Source organism: Somniosus microcephalus, chromosome 5 (assembly GCF_052327205.1).
Source record: "Somniosus microcephalus isolate GS21.2 chromosome 5, FLI_Smic_1.0, whole genome shotgun sequence".
Taxonomy (NCBI): Eukaryota; Metazoa; Chordata; class Chondrichthyes; order Squaliformes; family Somniosidae; genus Somniosus; species Somniosus microcephalus.
Genome location: NC_140991.1, coordinates 79,904,033 through 79,920,387, shown reverse-complemented (window position 1 = coordinate 79,920,387; position 16,355 = coordinate 79,904,033). Strand labels below are relative to the sequence as shown.

Below are 16,355 nucleotides of genomic sequence, written 5' to 3'. Positions count from 1 at the left end.
CAGCGCAATGCGCATATGCGTGATTTAGCGGGAGGTTACAGGGAAATTAGAACACACTCTTCTCAGCTTCACAGTTTTAATTGACAAGGAGGAAATGTTTCAGAGTCAAGGAGACAGAAGTCACAGTAAACCAACTAAACACAAAAAAAACAGCACCTACAAGACTACTTTATATATAGCTGTTAATCTTTATATGTAAAATTTATCTTGCCAATTAGAAAAATTCAAATTCTATAGATGATGAAACAAGTTTGCTTCATCCAAAGGGCTACAAGTTGAATCTACATAATTCATTAACAAGTTGCATATTAGGAAAAATACTGTGCATACATTGAAGATTTTCAAAATAATTTCTCCTACTTCTCTTAAAAAAAAAATTCCAACATGAATAATGCTTGCCAAGGAGTTACTCATTAAATAATTATTCCTTCGTGGCTGCGTTAAAATTAGATACTACTTGGCAAAGACCTGGGGATGTCTTTTCCTACATTAAAGTCACTATATAAATGCAAGTTGTAGCTCTACTTCTTACCAGGCTACATGAATTATTCCAAATTAAATGCAAGTATTAATTATAACACAAGAATACATCTTGATAAGACCGTACTATGGTTTTAACCTTAATCACCTTCGAACTGCACCACTGTAAGTAGTTTTAAAATTTACCATCAGTTACCGCCCAGGGTGACTGCCATTGGGCCACCATCTTAGCTTCTTTTGACATTTGGAGAAAAAGATCATTCCTTTGCCAAGCCTTAGTTGCCAGCAACCTTGTCCCAGAATCTCAGATATGGCCGGAATTGAAACGCCAGTCCCCTTGTTGCAAGTTTATTTTAAATTCTGGAGTATTCCTTTTAAGTGTGTTTAGTTGAGGATTCTCTTTTGATTTACTAATCTACTATTTAGCAAGTCTGATTACAAGGCAGATAGGACATAGTGACAAATACAATATGCAAGTATTATACCATTATCAGAGATGCTGTTGTAATCAAAATGGCAGCCAACTGAATAAAAACAGATGCCTAGGATTGGTATAGACAAGTTATAAATAGAAAAGTGATGGCACCCACAATTGAGTGTCGGTCACACTCCCAACATCACATTTTGTATAAAACAACAATCTTACAATCTTAAAAAAAAGTACAAAAAATATCCTGGTTTTTTTTCTGACCTAGCAAGATAACAAAAGCAGCTGCCAATCTAAAAAAAAAAGTTCAATCCATAATTAAACTCTAATTGACCTCCGGACCTATTTCGATCACTTCCCAACAGAGTGTTCATGGGCAGTAGCTTCAAGAAGGGACAGACCCAACAGGCTATCCATGTACAACACCACAGGACATCAGTTAATTAAAAAAATGCTCAATTATGTTCCCTTGCCAAAAGTAAAATTTTATTGGCTGGGGTATAATATTTTACATGCACATGTACACATATACATGCACTGAATATAAAAACAAGGACGTGGTGTGGAATTTGTACACGCCACTTGTTTAGGTCACAGTTGGGAATACTGGTCGGGATTTTGCACAGCTCGGCAGGGACGTCGGTGGCGTGGCCCGACCCCGCTGCTGGCTCCATCCTGCTCTGCAAAATGAATTTCCCTTAATAGGGCTCATTAAGCCTGTCCAGCGTGTTTACCAGCCAATTAGAGGAAGCGGGCCTGGTGAAGTCATTTGATGACGCGTCATCAGCCGGTTTCCTTAAAGGGACCATGACGAAGTTTATTTTGACATTTGTGTTGTCAGTGTTCTACAGCAGTGAAGTGCTGTAAACACTGACAATGACTGCACAGAGGTGCAGGGCTGCACCCAGGTTCTCCTGGGAGTCACAGCACGCAGGGAGGTCCGCTTCCCTTCCCATGGGTGGAAGAGACCTCCTCTGGAGATCAACACAGCCTGGTTGCACATGGCAGAGGAGGGCACAAGCAGGGGTGTGGTCAGGAGGACCTGGGTGCAGTGCTGCAAACATTTCAATGAGCTCAGTAGATCACGAAACGTTAGTACAAAGTCACACTCAACCTGCTGTGCCTCTCATCACATCCCCATGACTCTGCCTTCCCTACCCTACTCCTGCACATCCTTACTCTCACCAACTTACCTTGCACCTCCACCCATCCATCTCTATCTATATTATCACATCCCCATCTCACTAGTCACCCCTCACACTCATCCTAGTGCAATCATACCAACTAACAACACACAAGGGTAGCCACTTGGGTGTTTTATCCAATGTTCATGTAAAGTTTCTTTGAATATGGTGTCAAACATTGAAACCTTTATTTTCAACACTTTGCGTTCTTGGATAGATTTGTGGGCACCTTTGGAAGTGGCTTTGTGAGCTGCAGCAAATGGTGAGACATAACGGTACCCCCGCAATGGTGATGAGTGTGAAAGGAATGGCTTGGTCATTGTAGGGATGTTTTATGGTGTTGGCGTTGGGTGGTGCCAACCTGGTGCATCATGTGGCAGCCATATGGGTGTACAGCGTAAAGTTAACTAAATCTGGCCATGGTGAGGTCATCCCTGGCCTCCTGGGTAGCAATGTGGTTGGGTGCTGATGCCCTCTGTCCTGTGCAGCATCAGGTGATTGCGGAGAAGGTTGGTGTTGTTGTTGGTGTTGCTGGTGTGCCTGGTGCTGCTGGTGTTAGGGCTGATCATGGTGGGATTCTGAGGACCAAGGTGAGAGTATAAAGGGCACCCATGTTGATGGAATAGATGGCAGGTGAACTTAAGATGATAGAAGCATTCCGTCAATGGTGAGAGAGGTCGTTCCAATGAGTTTTCACAATGGATAAAGTGTTTGCTCCAAACACTTGCAACCTGTATAAAGCTCAATCTGTGTTCCAAATGCAGTAAGCAACAGCTTCTGAGCTTGGAAAGTGAACAGCTGTGAGGTGGGAGCTTTTATAGAACATTTCAAGCTGTCAATTAATCAGCTGATTCAATGGCCATTCATCTCCTGCCTCAGCTTAACAGACATGATCCCCGAGCAGCGAATACCCCGGGGGGGCGAGCATGTAAAGTCAAAAGATAAGTTAAAATGTATTCTTAATGATGTCTAAACAAGATCATAATGAGCTTAATTGGGTCTCCCACTGCTGCGTGTCGAGTCTGCTCAGCGCTGACAGACCAGACATTTGCAAAGGCGTGAGGTGGCGGGTTCACAGCGGGGTCCCAACCCGCTGTGGAAAAAAAAACTTTCCCACCCGCTGAGCCCCCCGGAAAATTCCAGCCATTGTGTGCAATTCTGGGCTCCCCATTAAAAAAAGATATTAAAGCCTTGGAAAGGATACAGTAGAGGCTGAATAGAATTATACCAGGAATGGTTATGAACACAGGAATGCTTTAGAACATTTTACCAAAGGGACATGGAAGATTAAGGGAGAGACTAATAGACATTTTCAAAATTTTGAAAAGCTTTGGAAAGATAAATAGTTTCAACTGGTTGGTGAATCAGTAACAAGGAAACATAGATTCAGGATCATCACTAGATGATGAAGGGCGGGGGAAGAAATTTTCTCGAGATTATTTGAATATGGAATGTTTTAAAATAAGCGACTATTGAAGTGGAGACTACAACATAATTTGAAAAGGGAATTGGAGAAGCATTTGAAAAGGAATATAAAAAAGGTACAAGGAAAGGGGATTACAGCAGTTGAAGAGCTAGCACCAGCATAGACAATGGGCCAAATGGTCTCCTGTGTTAGATATTCTATAATAAATAATGCAGGGATATGGGGAAAAAGTATAAATCTATGGGTAGACGAGAGGACGGAGATGAATACGGTTAAGAAACTGTATAGGAAAACTAAAAGTAAGGTGAAGATGCAGGGAATATAAAGTTCAATGTCAAATGTTGTTAGAAATATAGTTGTAACAAACAGGCGGTCAAATAAATAATAGGATCCCTGAAGTATCTCATGGTTGCCACCATATTAAAAAAGGGACTGAGGGATGGCAGCAATCCTTACCAATGACCTTGTGTGAATGATCATGGAGAAAACCATGGTCAATTTCCAAACAGGGTTGGAATTTCATGAGGAGGATGAGGAAATATTTTTACAAGTGTTAAAAATTACAAAGAAGGTGGTAACAGATAAACTAAAAGAAAACGAGGCATTAGAACATGATGGACTGCACAGTAGGGTACTGGCTAATGAAATTGAACACATCCTGGCAGCAATTTTTGGAATTCATTGAAAAAGGGCAAAAGTAATGCCAATTTATAAAATGGGACAGAAATATAAAAGTTGTTGGTCAATGAGCCACACATTTGTAAGAGATAAAACATTAGATAGCCTCTTGAAGGGGATGATAGATCACTTGGAGAGATATGGATGAAGAGGGAATCAGCATAGCGTTAGGAGATGAAGGTCAGATGTAAAATCTATTAGACTTCAAGATGTTACTTTTGATCAATAAGGGGAAATTCAACAAGTTGCATTTTTTTAGTGCCTTTTAATGTAGGAAAACATCCACACTCAGATGTATATTTATATTTTAGCAAAGCTCGACAGTGTCAGAGGTGATAAACCAAAAGGTCAAATGCACAGAATGGAAGGCGAGGGGGGCATTTTCAGTCATGGATCAGAAATTGGTCAGAGGAGTAAAGGATAGTTGTATCATAGGATCATAAAGTAAAGAAGGAGGCCATTCGGCCCATCATGCATGTGTCGGCTCTTTGAAAGAGCTATCCAATTAGTCTTCCTCCCCTGCTCTTTTCCCCATAGCCCTGCAAATCTTTCCTTTTCAACTATATATCAAATTCCCTTTTGAAAGTTACTATTGAATCTGCTTCTACCACCCGTGGGGGCAGTGCATTCCAGATCATAACAGCTCATTGCATTAAAAACCTCTCATCTCCCCATAGGTTCTTGTGCCAATTATCTTAAATCTGTGACCTCTGGTTACCAACCCTCCTCAGTGGAAACAGTTTCCCCTTAGTTACTCTATCAAAACCGATCAGAACTTTAAACACTTCTATTAAATCGCCCCATAACCCTCTCTGCATGTAGGAGAACAATCCCAGCTTCTCCACATTAACTGAAGTCCCTCATCCCTGGTATTATTCTAGTACATCTCCTCTATACCCTCTCCATGACCATGACATCCTTCCCAGTGGGGTGCCAAGTATTGAACACAATACTCCAGCTGAGAACTAACCAGTGATTTGTAAAAGTTTAGCACAACTTTCTTGCTTTAATGGCCCAGAAATTCGGGTCGGGGGCTTCCCACGGGTGCAAGCCTCCGACCTGCACTTACCTAGCGCGCCGGCCGTTGAGCTGTGGGCCCACGTGGGGTTCCGATACTGGGCCTGCTCCAACTGCCGGCGCGCAGTGCTTGCGTATCCCAGGGGCGCGGTTAGTTCGATGCGTCCCCTGGGATCACGTGGGCCATGGAGAGCCAAAATGGTAGCAGGAAAATGCCCATTCATAAAATTGACAGGAAGAACTGTCAAAACCATAAATACTATAAGCCCCAAAACATCACTAAAACTTCAAATAAATTTTTTTTTTTTAAATCACATTTTTAAAATAACTAAATTATATAAAATAACTTTTAAACATTAATTAACATTTTTGAAAAAATTAATTACATTTTCGAACGGGGCTAAAAGTAAACTTACCTTTCTTTAAAGTATTTAAAAATAATAAACCTGTGGAAAAAATGTTTTAATTTTAATTAATTCACCACTTACAGGAAACTTTGAGTTATCTGGCGGCGAACCATCCGGCAAGCTGGAGCCACCAGCAAAAATCAGGAGCCGTTTTTTTATTCTTTTCGTTTGTTTTCTTTGCTTTTTTTTCCCCAGTCAAGCACGGCAAGGTCTGTAGCTATAGCAACAGCTTTAGCTACAGACGCTTGCAGCTGCACCCGACTGTTTAGAAGCTGTTGCTAAGCAACAGTGTTTGCTGTCAAATACGGAGATAAGAATCTCCATATCTTTCAACATTAACTCTGGAGTGTCCGGCAGTTTTGAGGGAACGGCAGCAGCTCGGTTCCGTCGGTGCCGGATAGCACAAAGTTTCCTGTATCTTGTTAAAAGCAGGCCTTGCACCTGCTTTTTATGTGTAACTCCTGGAGACTTACCCTCCCGGAAAAACCTGGAAAATAAACGTAAGTTCAATGCGCATGCGCTGCCTCTCCGGGGCACGTGTTCCACCTCTGAACCCCTTCTTTCAAGGGAATGGAAGTTCCGGTTTCCCGTGCATGCACGAAACCGGAACTTCCATTGGGCCTACGGGTGAGTACCCAGCACGTACTCACCCCTGGAGACCCGAATTTCTGGGCCATTATATGGGGGCAATTTTGACCCCCAAAACCAGGTGGATTTAGGTCAGGTGAGAAGTTAAAATTAAACAAATTTCAAACCTGACCCCAACCCACCTTGAACCCACCCACTTCTGGTTTTAACGGAGGTGGGACAGGAGCGACTAATAGGAGCTCAGTAGGTGGGTCAGTCGGTAACAGCTTTTAAGGACACGGCATGCCTCCATTTTAACAAGCTTTTATTTTAATTAATGTCAGCCGGGTTTCCCTGGCCTCTGGAAATGCGTCATGCAAAAGGAGGCGAGAAGGGCTCAATCTATAAGGCAAGTGCATTTACAGCACTGCTTGTGGGCCAGGAGGAGCTGCAGTGTTTCCTCTCGGCCCAACAAGCTTACCTCTAAACCCTCACCACCCTGGCGATCTGTCCGTCCTCACCCCCCCCCGCCCCCCACCACACACTCTCCACCCCTCATGATCTCTCCCCCCGATGAAGCTCTTCTCCAAACCCCCACCCCACCACCCCCTCCCACGATCTCTCCCGCCGCGACCTCTTCACACACCCCCCCCAAACCCCCGACTATGCTCGATCCCTTCCCACCACTATACCCGCTTCCCGACCGTGATCTCTTCCTCCCTACCAATCTGCTCCTCCGCTGTGTCCTTCTGCTGCAGGCTTTCCCGTCCGACAGCCAGACAGAATCAATCAGGCTGGCAGTTGGGCGGGAAACCTGGAGAAAAAAAAATTAAAGTCAAGAACTGCAGAAAGTTCGTAAAACCTGTACCTCTGGGTTTCCCGTCCATAACTCCCTCCCCCCAGGTCCAAACACACAGCCCCATAAATATCTGGGCCTATGCCTCTATTTATAAAGCCCAGGATTCTGTAGTGTACAATCTGGCCATCATAGCACAGTGTTATCATGATTCCACAAATAGTATGGAGGAGTGCAATTAAAATTCTACTATGGATTAGGTACCTAAGCTATGAGGAGTAACTAAAACCTGGGCCCTGTTGGCACTGGAGAAATGGTACCCCATCTTGATCTTCTCAAATTTTTCAAGGTTCTGAAAAAAGCTGAACCCTAATAAATTGTTTGACATAATCCCCAGCTCTAATTGGAGGCTGAGGAGAGAGAGACAAGGTGAACAGTTAATGCAGATTTAAATACTTCACAATGTTTGGAACAAACTGTCCAAGGAAGCATGATGGATAGGGTCAACAAATTCAAGAGGGAGCTGGACAGTTTTTTTGAAATAGTGATTGAGTGGCAGAAGAGGGTACAGTATGAACTTTGTGATCAGCCAAGCGACATTCCCATGTTGCAACGAGTACAGTTATTTCAACCCACACAGAAATTTGCCACTGCTTGCACACATCCAAAATGCCACAAAAAATAGAAAAAAAAAAGTCATTCGAGCAAAGAATGTTAATATGGCCACATTATCTGTCACCCACTATAGTGACTAAATTCGATTTGTGCAACAGGGAAATGCTAGGATACACATTTTCCCATTACCTAAACATTCCAGACATTCAAAAAGGATAGCAATCCCTTGACTGTTTAACAGTTTCAAAGAAACAAAACACATGAAAAGGGCATGAAAAGACCATTAGCCCATGCAGTGGACAGTGCAACCGTGCACACCAACCACAAACCCCTAATAATGTTTGTTTTCTTCCCTTAGGAGAAGAAAACAGGGAAAAAGAACCTGTTGCCAATTCAAGAAAGAGTGGAACTTCCTATGGCAATCAAGCTCTAGAAGACCATAGCTGCCTATAACTCAAAATCTCCTATCCACAAAAAACGGGCAAACCTCACCTTGCCAATTACTAATCTATCAGCCTCCTCCCAATCATCAAAGTGATAGGAGTCATTATTGGAGCCACTAATAAATAACCTGCTCACTGGTTGGGGAGAGGGCGACAGGGGACTGGGACAAATTACCTCCTATAATTGGAAATGTCTTCTCTTAGGAACTTGCCAAATCCTCTTTAAAAGGGCTGTATTTACCCCATAAAACACATCTTTGCAGTCTATACCAGAGGATGCTGTCTCTATGAAAAGAAATACATCCCGACATGTAACTTTAGTCTTTGCCTGCAAATCTTATAGGCATGACCTACTATTGTTATCCATTTCAAATAACCTATCAAACTGGAGCTAATGTCTTCATTAAAAACTTTAAAACAATATCCCCATTAAACTCAATTTTTTTCCAAGTAAATACTCTAATTCTTCACACCTAATCGCATAACTAAGAGCTCCCTCCTGATACCCTCCTCCTGCACCCTCTTCAGAGCCTCACTATCCTTAACCAGTCGTGGGTGCCAAACCTGTACGCAACAGTATCAGAGCTTTGTATAAATAAAGTACAGTACTCTTTGATTTTGTCCTAGGAATAGAACCTAAAATCCAGTTTGCCTTCCTTATAGCAACCTTATACGGTTTGTGTGTCTTTAACCAATGAGCTGCTGTTTGGATAGACCCGTCAAGACTTACTAATCCATGTATAGGATACTACACTTGTCCATAATAAATAACACGTCATACATGGGCCACTTCACCTACCTTTTGCAGTGTGATGAGTTACCTTCATCTACAAATGCAAGAATGGTTCAGTTCTGTTGCCAGACTTTTATGCCAATCTTTTTCTACTATAAATTCCCCTGTCCACACTTGTTAATGAGAATCCCCTATGTAAACTCATTATCCTGTAATTGCACAACCTGACCACCAGGTGGCAGTGGATTGAAAAAGTTTGCAAATTGGTCTGCCTCCCCTCAGGCACTGAAGGGAAGCATACCAACATTGGTATTTCTCAAGTGACATTTCTAAAAATAAGGGTTTAAACAAAATTTTAAAATTCAAAAAGTTACACATTTCACAAATTATTAAACTTTATTAACTGAATTGTTTTGTGTGTCTTTTAATGCCTTTATTAAATGTTTTACTTGAAGGCCCCAGCCTCTCCAATATCCTGAGCTTGGACTTTATATTTTTGCCCAGGTGCTGTTGGACTAATTTAGATTGTGCAGTCTGAGCTGGTGTTATTTACCTATTTTCCCAGTTGCCCAGACAGATGGAGTATTTTTCCTTAGCTTCTAGCAGTCTTTGATCAAGAAAAGCAAGAGGACAAGCTTTATTCGGGTAAAGTTTACATCAGCATGTTTTTAAAAGAGAGGCTGTGCAAGAGACAGAGAGCATCTCTCTTCATTCTAATTTGATTTATTGTTTTAAATAGCAAGCAAATTGAATTTTAAAAAGCAAAGCTTCGTTGAAGGAAACAGCTAGGAGGGATGGAGTTGAATGAAACAGACTGAAGAGGAGGGAGCCTTTGGCCTCTCACCACCCATCCATGGGATTGTGGGGGGCGGGGAGGGCGGGAGGGAATAAAGTAGCTGGAGGATTAAAGGGGAGGTGACAGTGGAGCAAAGGGAGGGAAGCATACAGTGGTTGAACGGCAGATAGTTCAAAGGGGAAGAGGCAGTGGCAGTACTGGGAAAGAAGCTACTACAGGCCACATTTTCTTCTACAGGCCCTACCAAAAATGCAGCCTCTGCAAGCAAGACAGGGAGATAGAGGAGAAATGGTAACACAAAGGCAAAAGAGAGAGTTAGGAGAGAAACCATAATTATGGATTTACCTTGAGATGCAATAGCCATTAATGAAAATGCTGAACAACAAAAGGGTCAGTGCGAAGCCTCAAGAAAATCAATCATAACCAGGCCCCAATCAAATCCACTCCCATAACAATCACCCTCTTGCGTGATTTCAACTAGCTACCTATCTAATGTAATGACTATCCCATAATCCCATGAGGTCGAATGGCTGTTTATGAAATATTTCAACAAACAATTTTTGGAAGTCAAGATACATCAACTGGACTATCTTCATCCAAACATTCGGGTCATTTCCTCAAAGAACCCAATCAAGTTAGTGAGGCAGGACCAACATTTCCTAAAAAATGTTGGATAGTCACCAACTCTCCAATTGATCATATATCACATCCCATATAATGCTTTCCAACAGCTTCTCTACTGCTAAATTCAAATGTTATGGGTCTATAATTTCTTCCCTTTACTAAATAACATGACCACATGATCCACCCGCCAAACCATGGGATCCAACCCAGATCTCAATGAGCCAATGAATGCACGAGCCAAGGGCTCACAAATGACTTCCCCCTTCCTTAAATGCTGGGGCAAATGGCAGCAGATCCTGCAACATTATCAGTCCGAAGTACATTGAGATTATCTAAAACTATTTTCATAGTTAGTTGTAAAGAAGCAGTTTTGGCTGCTCTAATATTGGGACCGCAGCATTTCTCGAGAAGTGCAAACCATTGCAAAGCCTTTTACTGATCTGAGATTGTATACTAACATTCAAGGTTAACATTCAAGGTTAAATATTGCAATTAGCAAAATAAAAACTATGCTCCTTTCGCCCGCACCCCCTTGTATTTCATCACATTTACATTAACAAGCTCAAAAGTTGTCAGCACGGGCTAGATAATTACATTTCCATGCAGAACCTATCTACAAGGCTTCTTCGGCAGCACCTCCCAAACCTGCGGCCTCTTCCACCTAGAAGGACAAGGGCAGCGGGCGCATGGGAACACCGCCACCTCCAAGTTCCCCTTAAGTCACACACCATCCTGACTTGGAAGTATATCGCCATTCCTTCATCGTCGCTGGGTCAAAATCCTGGAACTCCCTCCCTAACAGCACTGTGGAAGTACCTTCACCACACGGACTGCAGCCGTTCAAGGCAGCTCATCACCACCTTCTCCAGGGCAATTAATGCTAGCCTTGTCAGTGACGCCCACATCCCAGAAACAAATTTAAAAAAAGTGTGAAACTGATTTTTATTTTATATATAGTGTCTGCAGTGAGGGGCCTGACTATTTTATCCTTTGATTAAACCTGTGTAAGCTGTGTTTTCTGCTTTCTAAATTGTTATTTACTATTTTATTTACCACTAATAGTGCACAAACCTTTCTGCCCAATTTTCTCTCCCCCTCCAAAAAAAACTGTTGCTAATCACACCAGCAAAAAACCCTCCTACAGCTGCCATAACAGGTCCCCACATACCACTAAAAATAAACATTAAAAAAGGTGAAATCAGAAGAGTCAACTTTACCATTAACCTACCTATCCCCATTCAGACAACTCCTTTGCGCTCTCTTCCCCTTCCTTAGTCTACAGCCCAACAAACCCTCATCAACATTTACAACCTTCTCTGATCATTCACTGCTAAACGGAGTGCATTTATATCAGAGAGAAATCATGTGAATGCAAAGCAGAGCACATGTCTTTGTCTTTGCCTCCTGGCGTAACCCCAGGGAGGTCCGACCTGGACCCAGGACTTTTGTCACTCACCCACTTCCTTTTTTAAAAGAAGTGTACAGATTAATTGATTTAATGAAAATCTGAAAGATTTTAAACAACAACTTTTATTGTTAAGGGGTAATTAAACAAGTTAAAAATATAAGTCGTAGGTGGTAAATATAAAGATTTACCATTAAAGATATTTTGAGGCAACAGCAAGAATCAGGAAATCATGAGCTTCAGTATAAAAGTAAACAGATTTGCAAGCCAAGTACTAAAGATTTTTTTTTTTATAAACGAATTGGTATGGACAGTATATATATATAACAAAATTAAAGGCACTACATAGATCATTTAAATATTCTGTATACTATATTTATCTATGAGCAATGCACAGTAATCAACTAGTTAAACTTCAATTCAAGTGATTTCCATTCAGTCTACTTACTACTTGTAGGTTTCAGAACGGATATATTCAAAGACATGGGATACACCTAGTTGAAATTGGTCAGCAATTGGTGTAACCCAAGGGTTGTTCTCTGCTTTGAAGACTTGTTTTGGACCAGTCAGGTCTAAATTACCTGCAAAAATAGTCAGAATTCAAATAAGACAGAATGTATTGTAATGGTTCAGTTAGTGTAAAAGAAGTAATTAAGCACAAATACAAAGAAATCAGTTCTCTTATGAACAATGGTTCTTAACTTATCCAAATGAAATGAATTATCTACTGTGGCGCCAATTGAATAGGTCTGCATATGAAAGAACTGGCAATGAAATAATAATTACATTCCTTTTCGATGTTTTTGCTGCATCTATAGTTGCCATCTCACATGCTTTAAGTACTAATAAAAAGGAGCACAGAAAGCTATGTATTCAAACATCATTGCATCTGGGACCAGAAGGAGAAGAGTTTTCATTTAGAGACCCCAAGTGGAAGGAATTTTAAGAGAAAAATCAATACGAGCTTGTACAGAGTAGAACACTGTAATGAGTACAAGCCAAAAAAAATATTTTAAAACTTTTACATGTATAGAGAATATACTTTAGTACTCAATTTGCTAACCTTTTCAGCAGAATAGCTTGCAGCTTTAAAAAAACCTCAAATTGATAGACTTCTCCCATCTCCCAAAGGGAGGACAGAAAGACATGCATCCTTTTTTTCGCAAAGATTGCGCCTCAGTCATACAAAAGGTCAGATAAACTATTTCTTACTTCCAGCTTTTTCTTATTTGCTTACAGGTCTCCCTACTTTTGTAATATGATAGGAACAGGAGTAAGCTATTCAGCCCTTTGAGCCTGTTCCTCCATTCAACGAGATCATGGCTGATCTGTATCTTGACTCCGTCCACCTGCCTGGACTCCATATCCTTTTAGCAAAAATCATCCTAGAATTTGTAAAATTGTGATTTGAAAATATTAAAACCCCTCCCAAACTGAATACAAAACATTTGTTCTAAATATTAAAATTTTTGCCCCAAATACAGGTTTCATTCCTTGCAAAAATCCTAAAACAGGAGGAGTTCACGATAATGAAGCCATTGGGCTCGATTTTCAGTGCGCCGTGGAGTCGGATTTGGAGGTGTGCGGGGGGTTAAATTCCCGAAATAGTGGGTCCCGACCCCATCCTGCCCCCAACCCGCCTCCATGCCACTTTCAAAGGAGGCGGGTACCCACCCCACACTGGGACCCACCTACCTGAGGCGGGAAGGGATTAGTGCCAATTAACTGCCTGTTAACAGGTAGTGAACAGACAGTTTTTAGCCTAATCCCTATTTTTAAGCTTGAACTGTGGGAATCCTGACGGCTCCAAACCATGCCAAGTTGGAGGAGTTGGGCTGTTGGGTTGAAGGGCTTGGAGGGGTCGAGATGCTGGTGATCAGGTGAGTGATGTGCATGAGTGCAAAGTGTGTTTGGTGTGTCTAGTGATTAAGTAAGTTTTACATACCTTTTCTTACCTGGTCAGCCTTCCTTCCTTTAGGTTCGGGGAGTCCCTCATCTCACCGGCACAGAAAGCAGAATGGCTGCGAACTGTCAAAAGTGACGGCCTGCAGCTTTCTGTGCAGGAGAGATTTCTAACAGAGTCTGTGGAGAATGACTCATGTTAGAAGCAAGACGGTCAGTGTTTGGCAGCTTCAAACACTGATATTTCATCTGTCAAAACGTCTTGACAGATGAAATTTCAGTCTGTGATGTCACCTGTTGCCGGGTTGCCCTTAATTGGCCTGCTGAGCCCGCCGGGCGGGCTCAACAAGGTCAATCAAGTTAAAATCGCGTGGATTGGCCGCATCTCGATGGAGGCGGGACTACAACCCCGAAAGTTGTAGTCCCGCCTCCAACCCAACTTCTGATTGAAAATCCAGCCCATTGAATCACAGCACAGGAGGCTATTCGGCCCATCGAGTCTGCGCCGGCTCTTTCGAAGAGCAACCCAGTTAGTCCCACACCCCATGCACTTTCCCCATAGCCCAGCAATTTTTTTTTTTCCTTCAAGTATTTATCCAATTTCCTTTGGAAGGCTACTATTGAATCTGTATCCACCACCTTATAAGGTAGTACATTCCAAATCCTAACCACTCATTGCGTAAGAGAGTTTTTCCTCATGTCATCTCTGGTTCTTTTGCCAATCACCTTAAATCTGTGCCCTCTCGTTATCGACCCTTCAGCCACTGGAAACAGTTTCTCTTTATTTACTCTATCTAAATCCTTCATGATTTTCAACATCTCTATCAAATCTCCTCTTAGCCTTCTCGGCTCCAAGGAGAACAGCCCTAGCTTCTCTAGTTTACAACTGTGACTACACTCCAAAAGTACTTTTATGGCTGTAAAGCGCTTTGAGATGTTCAGTGGTCGTGAAAGGCACTATATAAATGCAAGTCTTTCTTTTTTTTTTAATCCACGTAACTGTATTCCCTCAGCCCTGGAACGATTCTAGTAAATATCTTCTGTACCCTCTCCAAAGCCTTCGTGTCCTTTCTAAAATATGGTGCCCAGAATTAGACACAATACTCCAGCTGGCGTCAAACTAGTGTTTTATATAGGTTTAGCATAACTTCCTGGCTCTACCCTATGCCTCTATTTATAAAGCCCAGGATTCCATATGCTTTACTAACCTGTCCTGCCACCTTCAAAGATTTGTGCACAAACACCCCCAGGTCTCTCTGTTCTTGAACCCCCTTTAAAATTGTACCATTTAATGTGTATGGTCTCTCCTCATTCTTCATACCAAAATACATCACCTCACACTTCTCTGCAGTGAATGTCACCTGCCATGTGTCAGTCCTTCCACCAGCCTATCTATGTCTTCTTGAAGTCCATTACTATCTTCCTTACTGTTTAATACACTTTCAAGTTTCATCTCATCTGCAAATTTCAAAATTGTGCCCTGTACCCTCAAGTCCAAGTCATTAATGTATATCAAAAACACATAATTGCCTGAACACACACGTTTTAATCAGTAATATAGCATCTCATGGCATGGCTATGCTCAAAAGTAAATGAGACTAAATGGAGACAACCATGTGTTATTTAACCTGACAATTTATGAAGAGAGATGGACAGGAAACTTACTATTTTTAAGCACAGGAAGGGGGAAAAATTCAGTTGGTTTGTGCCTCCCGTTAGCGCCTTAAGAGGGCGCTAATGGGACACAAAGCAACTCGCGCCCGTGCGCGGCGATGTTTGCGCCGCTCGTGAAATTAATTAGACATTTTGTGGCGGGGCTAAACACTACCGCCACGATCACCTGCGCCGGCAGATCGTGACATCAGTCGAGTGTGCAACGCCCTGGACCGGATATTGAGTGGCGTCCCCTGCAACGACAGGTTGAGGGGAGCGTTTTGTAGTCAGGAAGGGACTGGGGGAGCGCTATTTAAAGGTGACCGCTTCCTGCCTTTTTTTGTTGGTGACATTTTTACACCATGCATTCTGAGAGAGAGAGAGAGAGAGAGAGAGAGGGAGAGACTGACTGACTGAGACTTCTGGAGATTCAATGCTGTGTGAAGGAGTTTTGGGTACTGAGCAGCACTTTGCAGGTTCATTTTGATTTGCCCTTCCTTGTATCGATTTAGAAGAGACTATGGGGGCTGCACGCTGGGCCTCTCCATTGTTCTTTCCAGCAGATTTGATGTACAGGTCTCTCCAGGCTGAGATTCAAGGCTGCAATGAGCAGGATGTGGATGGAGAGCAAGATCAACCCTCCCCTTTAAGAACTGGCCGGCACCATTGTGTCTGTGTTCCATTGCTGACCGACATCACGAGCTTCGCTAGCGCTCTGAGGTAGCGCCTCGCTCCTCGGCCTTTGCGCCTTCAGAGAGGTGTGTAGCGCCTGATTTAGCGCTCCAATCAACTCCGGGGGCGATAAAAGCCAAGTTTGCAGTTGGAGGCAGTAATTAGTGCCAGGCGCTAAACTTTGCACACTGACGATAATTGCGCCCCAAACAGGGCGATACTGAATTTTTCCCCCGAAGAGTTTTGTTGCTAGGTTGCAACATATTACAGTTGTATAGTTTGTTACACAATTACCTGAACACACATATTTAGGCAATGTCCAATTTTAAATGTTTATTCATTTCCTTATATAATTAAACTTTGAAACATTTTACCTTTGCAAAATGGGAAAGAGTTTTAAAGGCATTTAGCAGAACCATATTACTGTATTCAGTCTTGTGCAGAATACGACAAGTAGGTAAATAATGAGCTAATTTATTTGGCAGAAAGTTTGATCCTTGTACAACATTCGTTCTCCCTTCTCTAATTTC

At 42.2% G+C, this 16,355-nt stretch overlaps 1 protein-coding gene across 3 annotated transcripts in view; it reads right to left on the bottom strand.

Annotated features, from left to right (window-relative positions):
* Positions 1–16,355, bottom strand: part of rsu1 (Ras suppressor protein 1) — a 180,339-nt gene that overhangs the window by 49,776 nt on the left and 114,208 nt on the right. For all 3 annotated transcript variants that reach the window (XM_085987873.1, XM_085987874.1, XM_085987875.1), the window contains one exon: positions 12,047–12,179. In XM_085987873.1, coding sequence (XP_085843999.1) covers positions 12,047–12,179 — 133 coding nt within the window. The remainder of the gene's footprint in view (positions 1–12,046; positions 12,180–16,355) is intronic.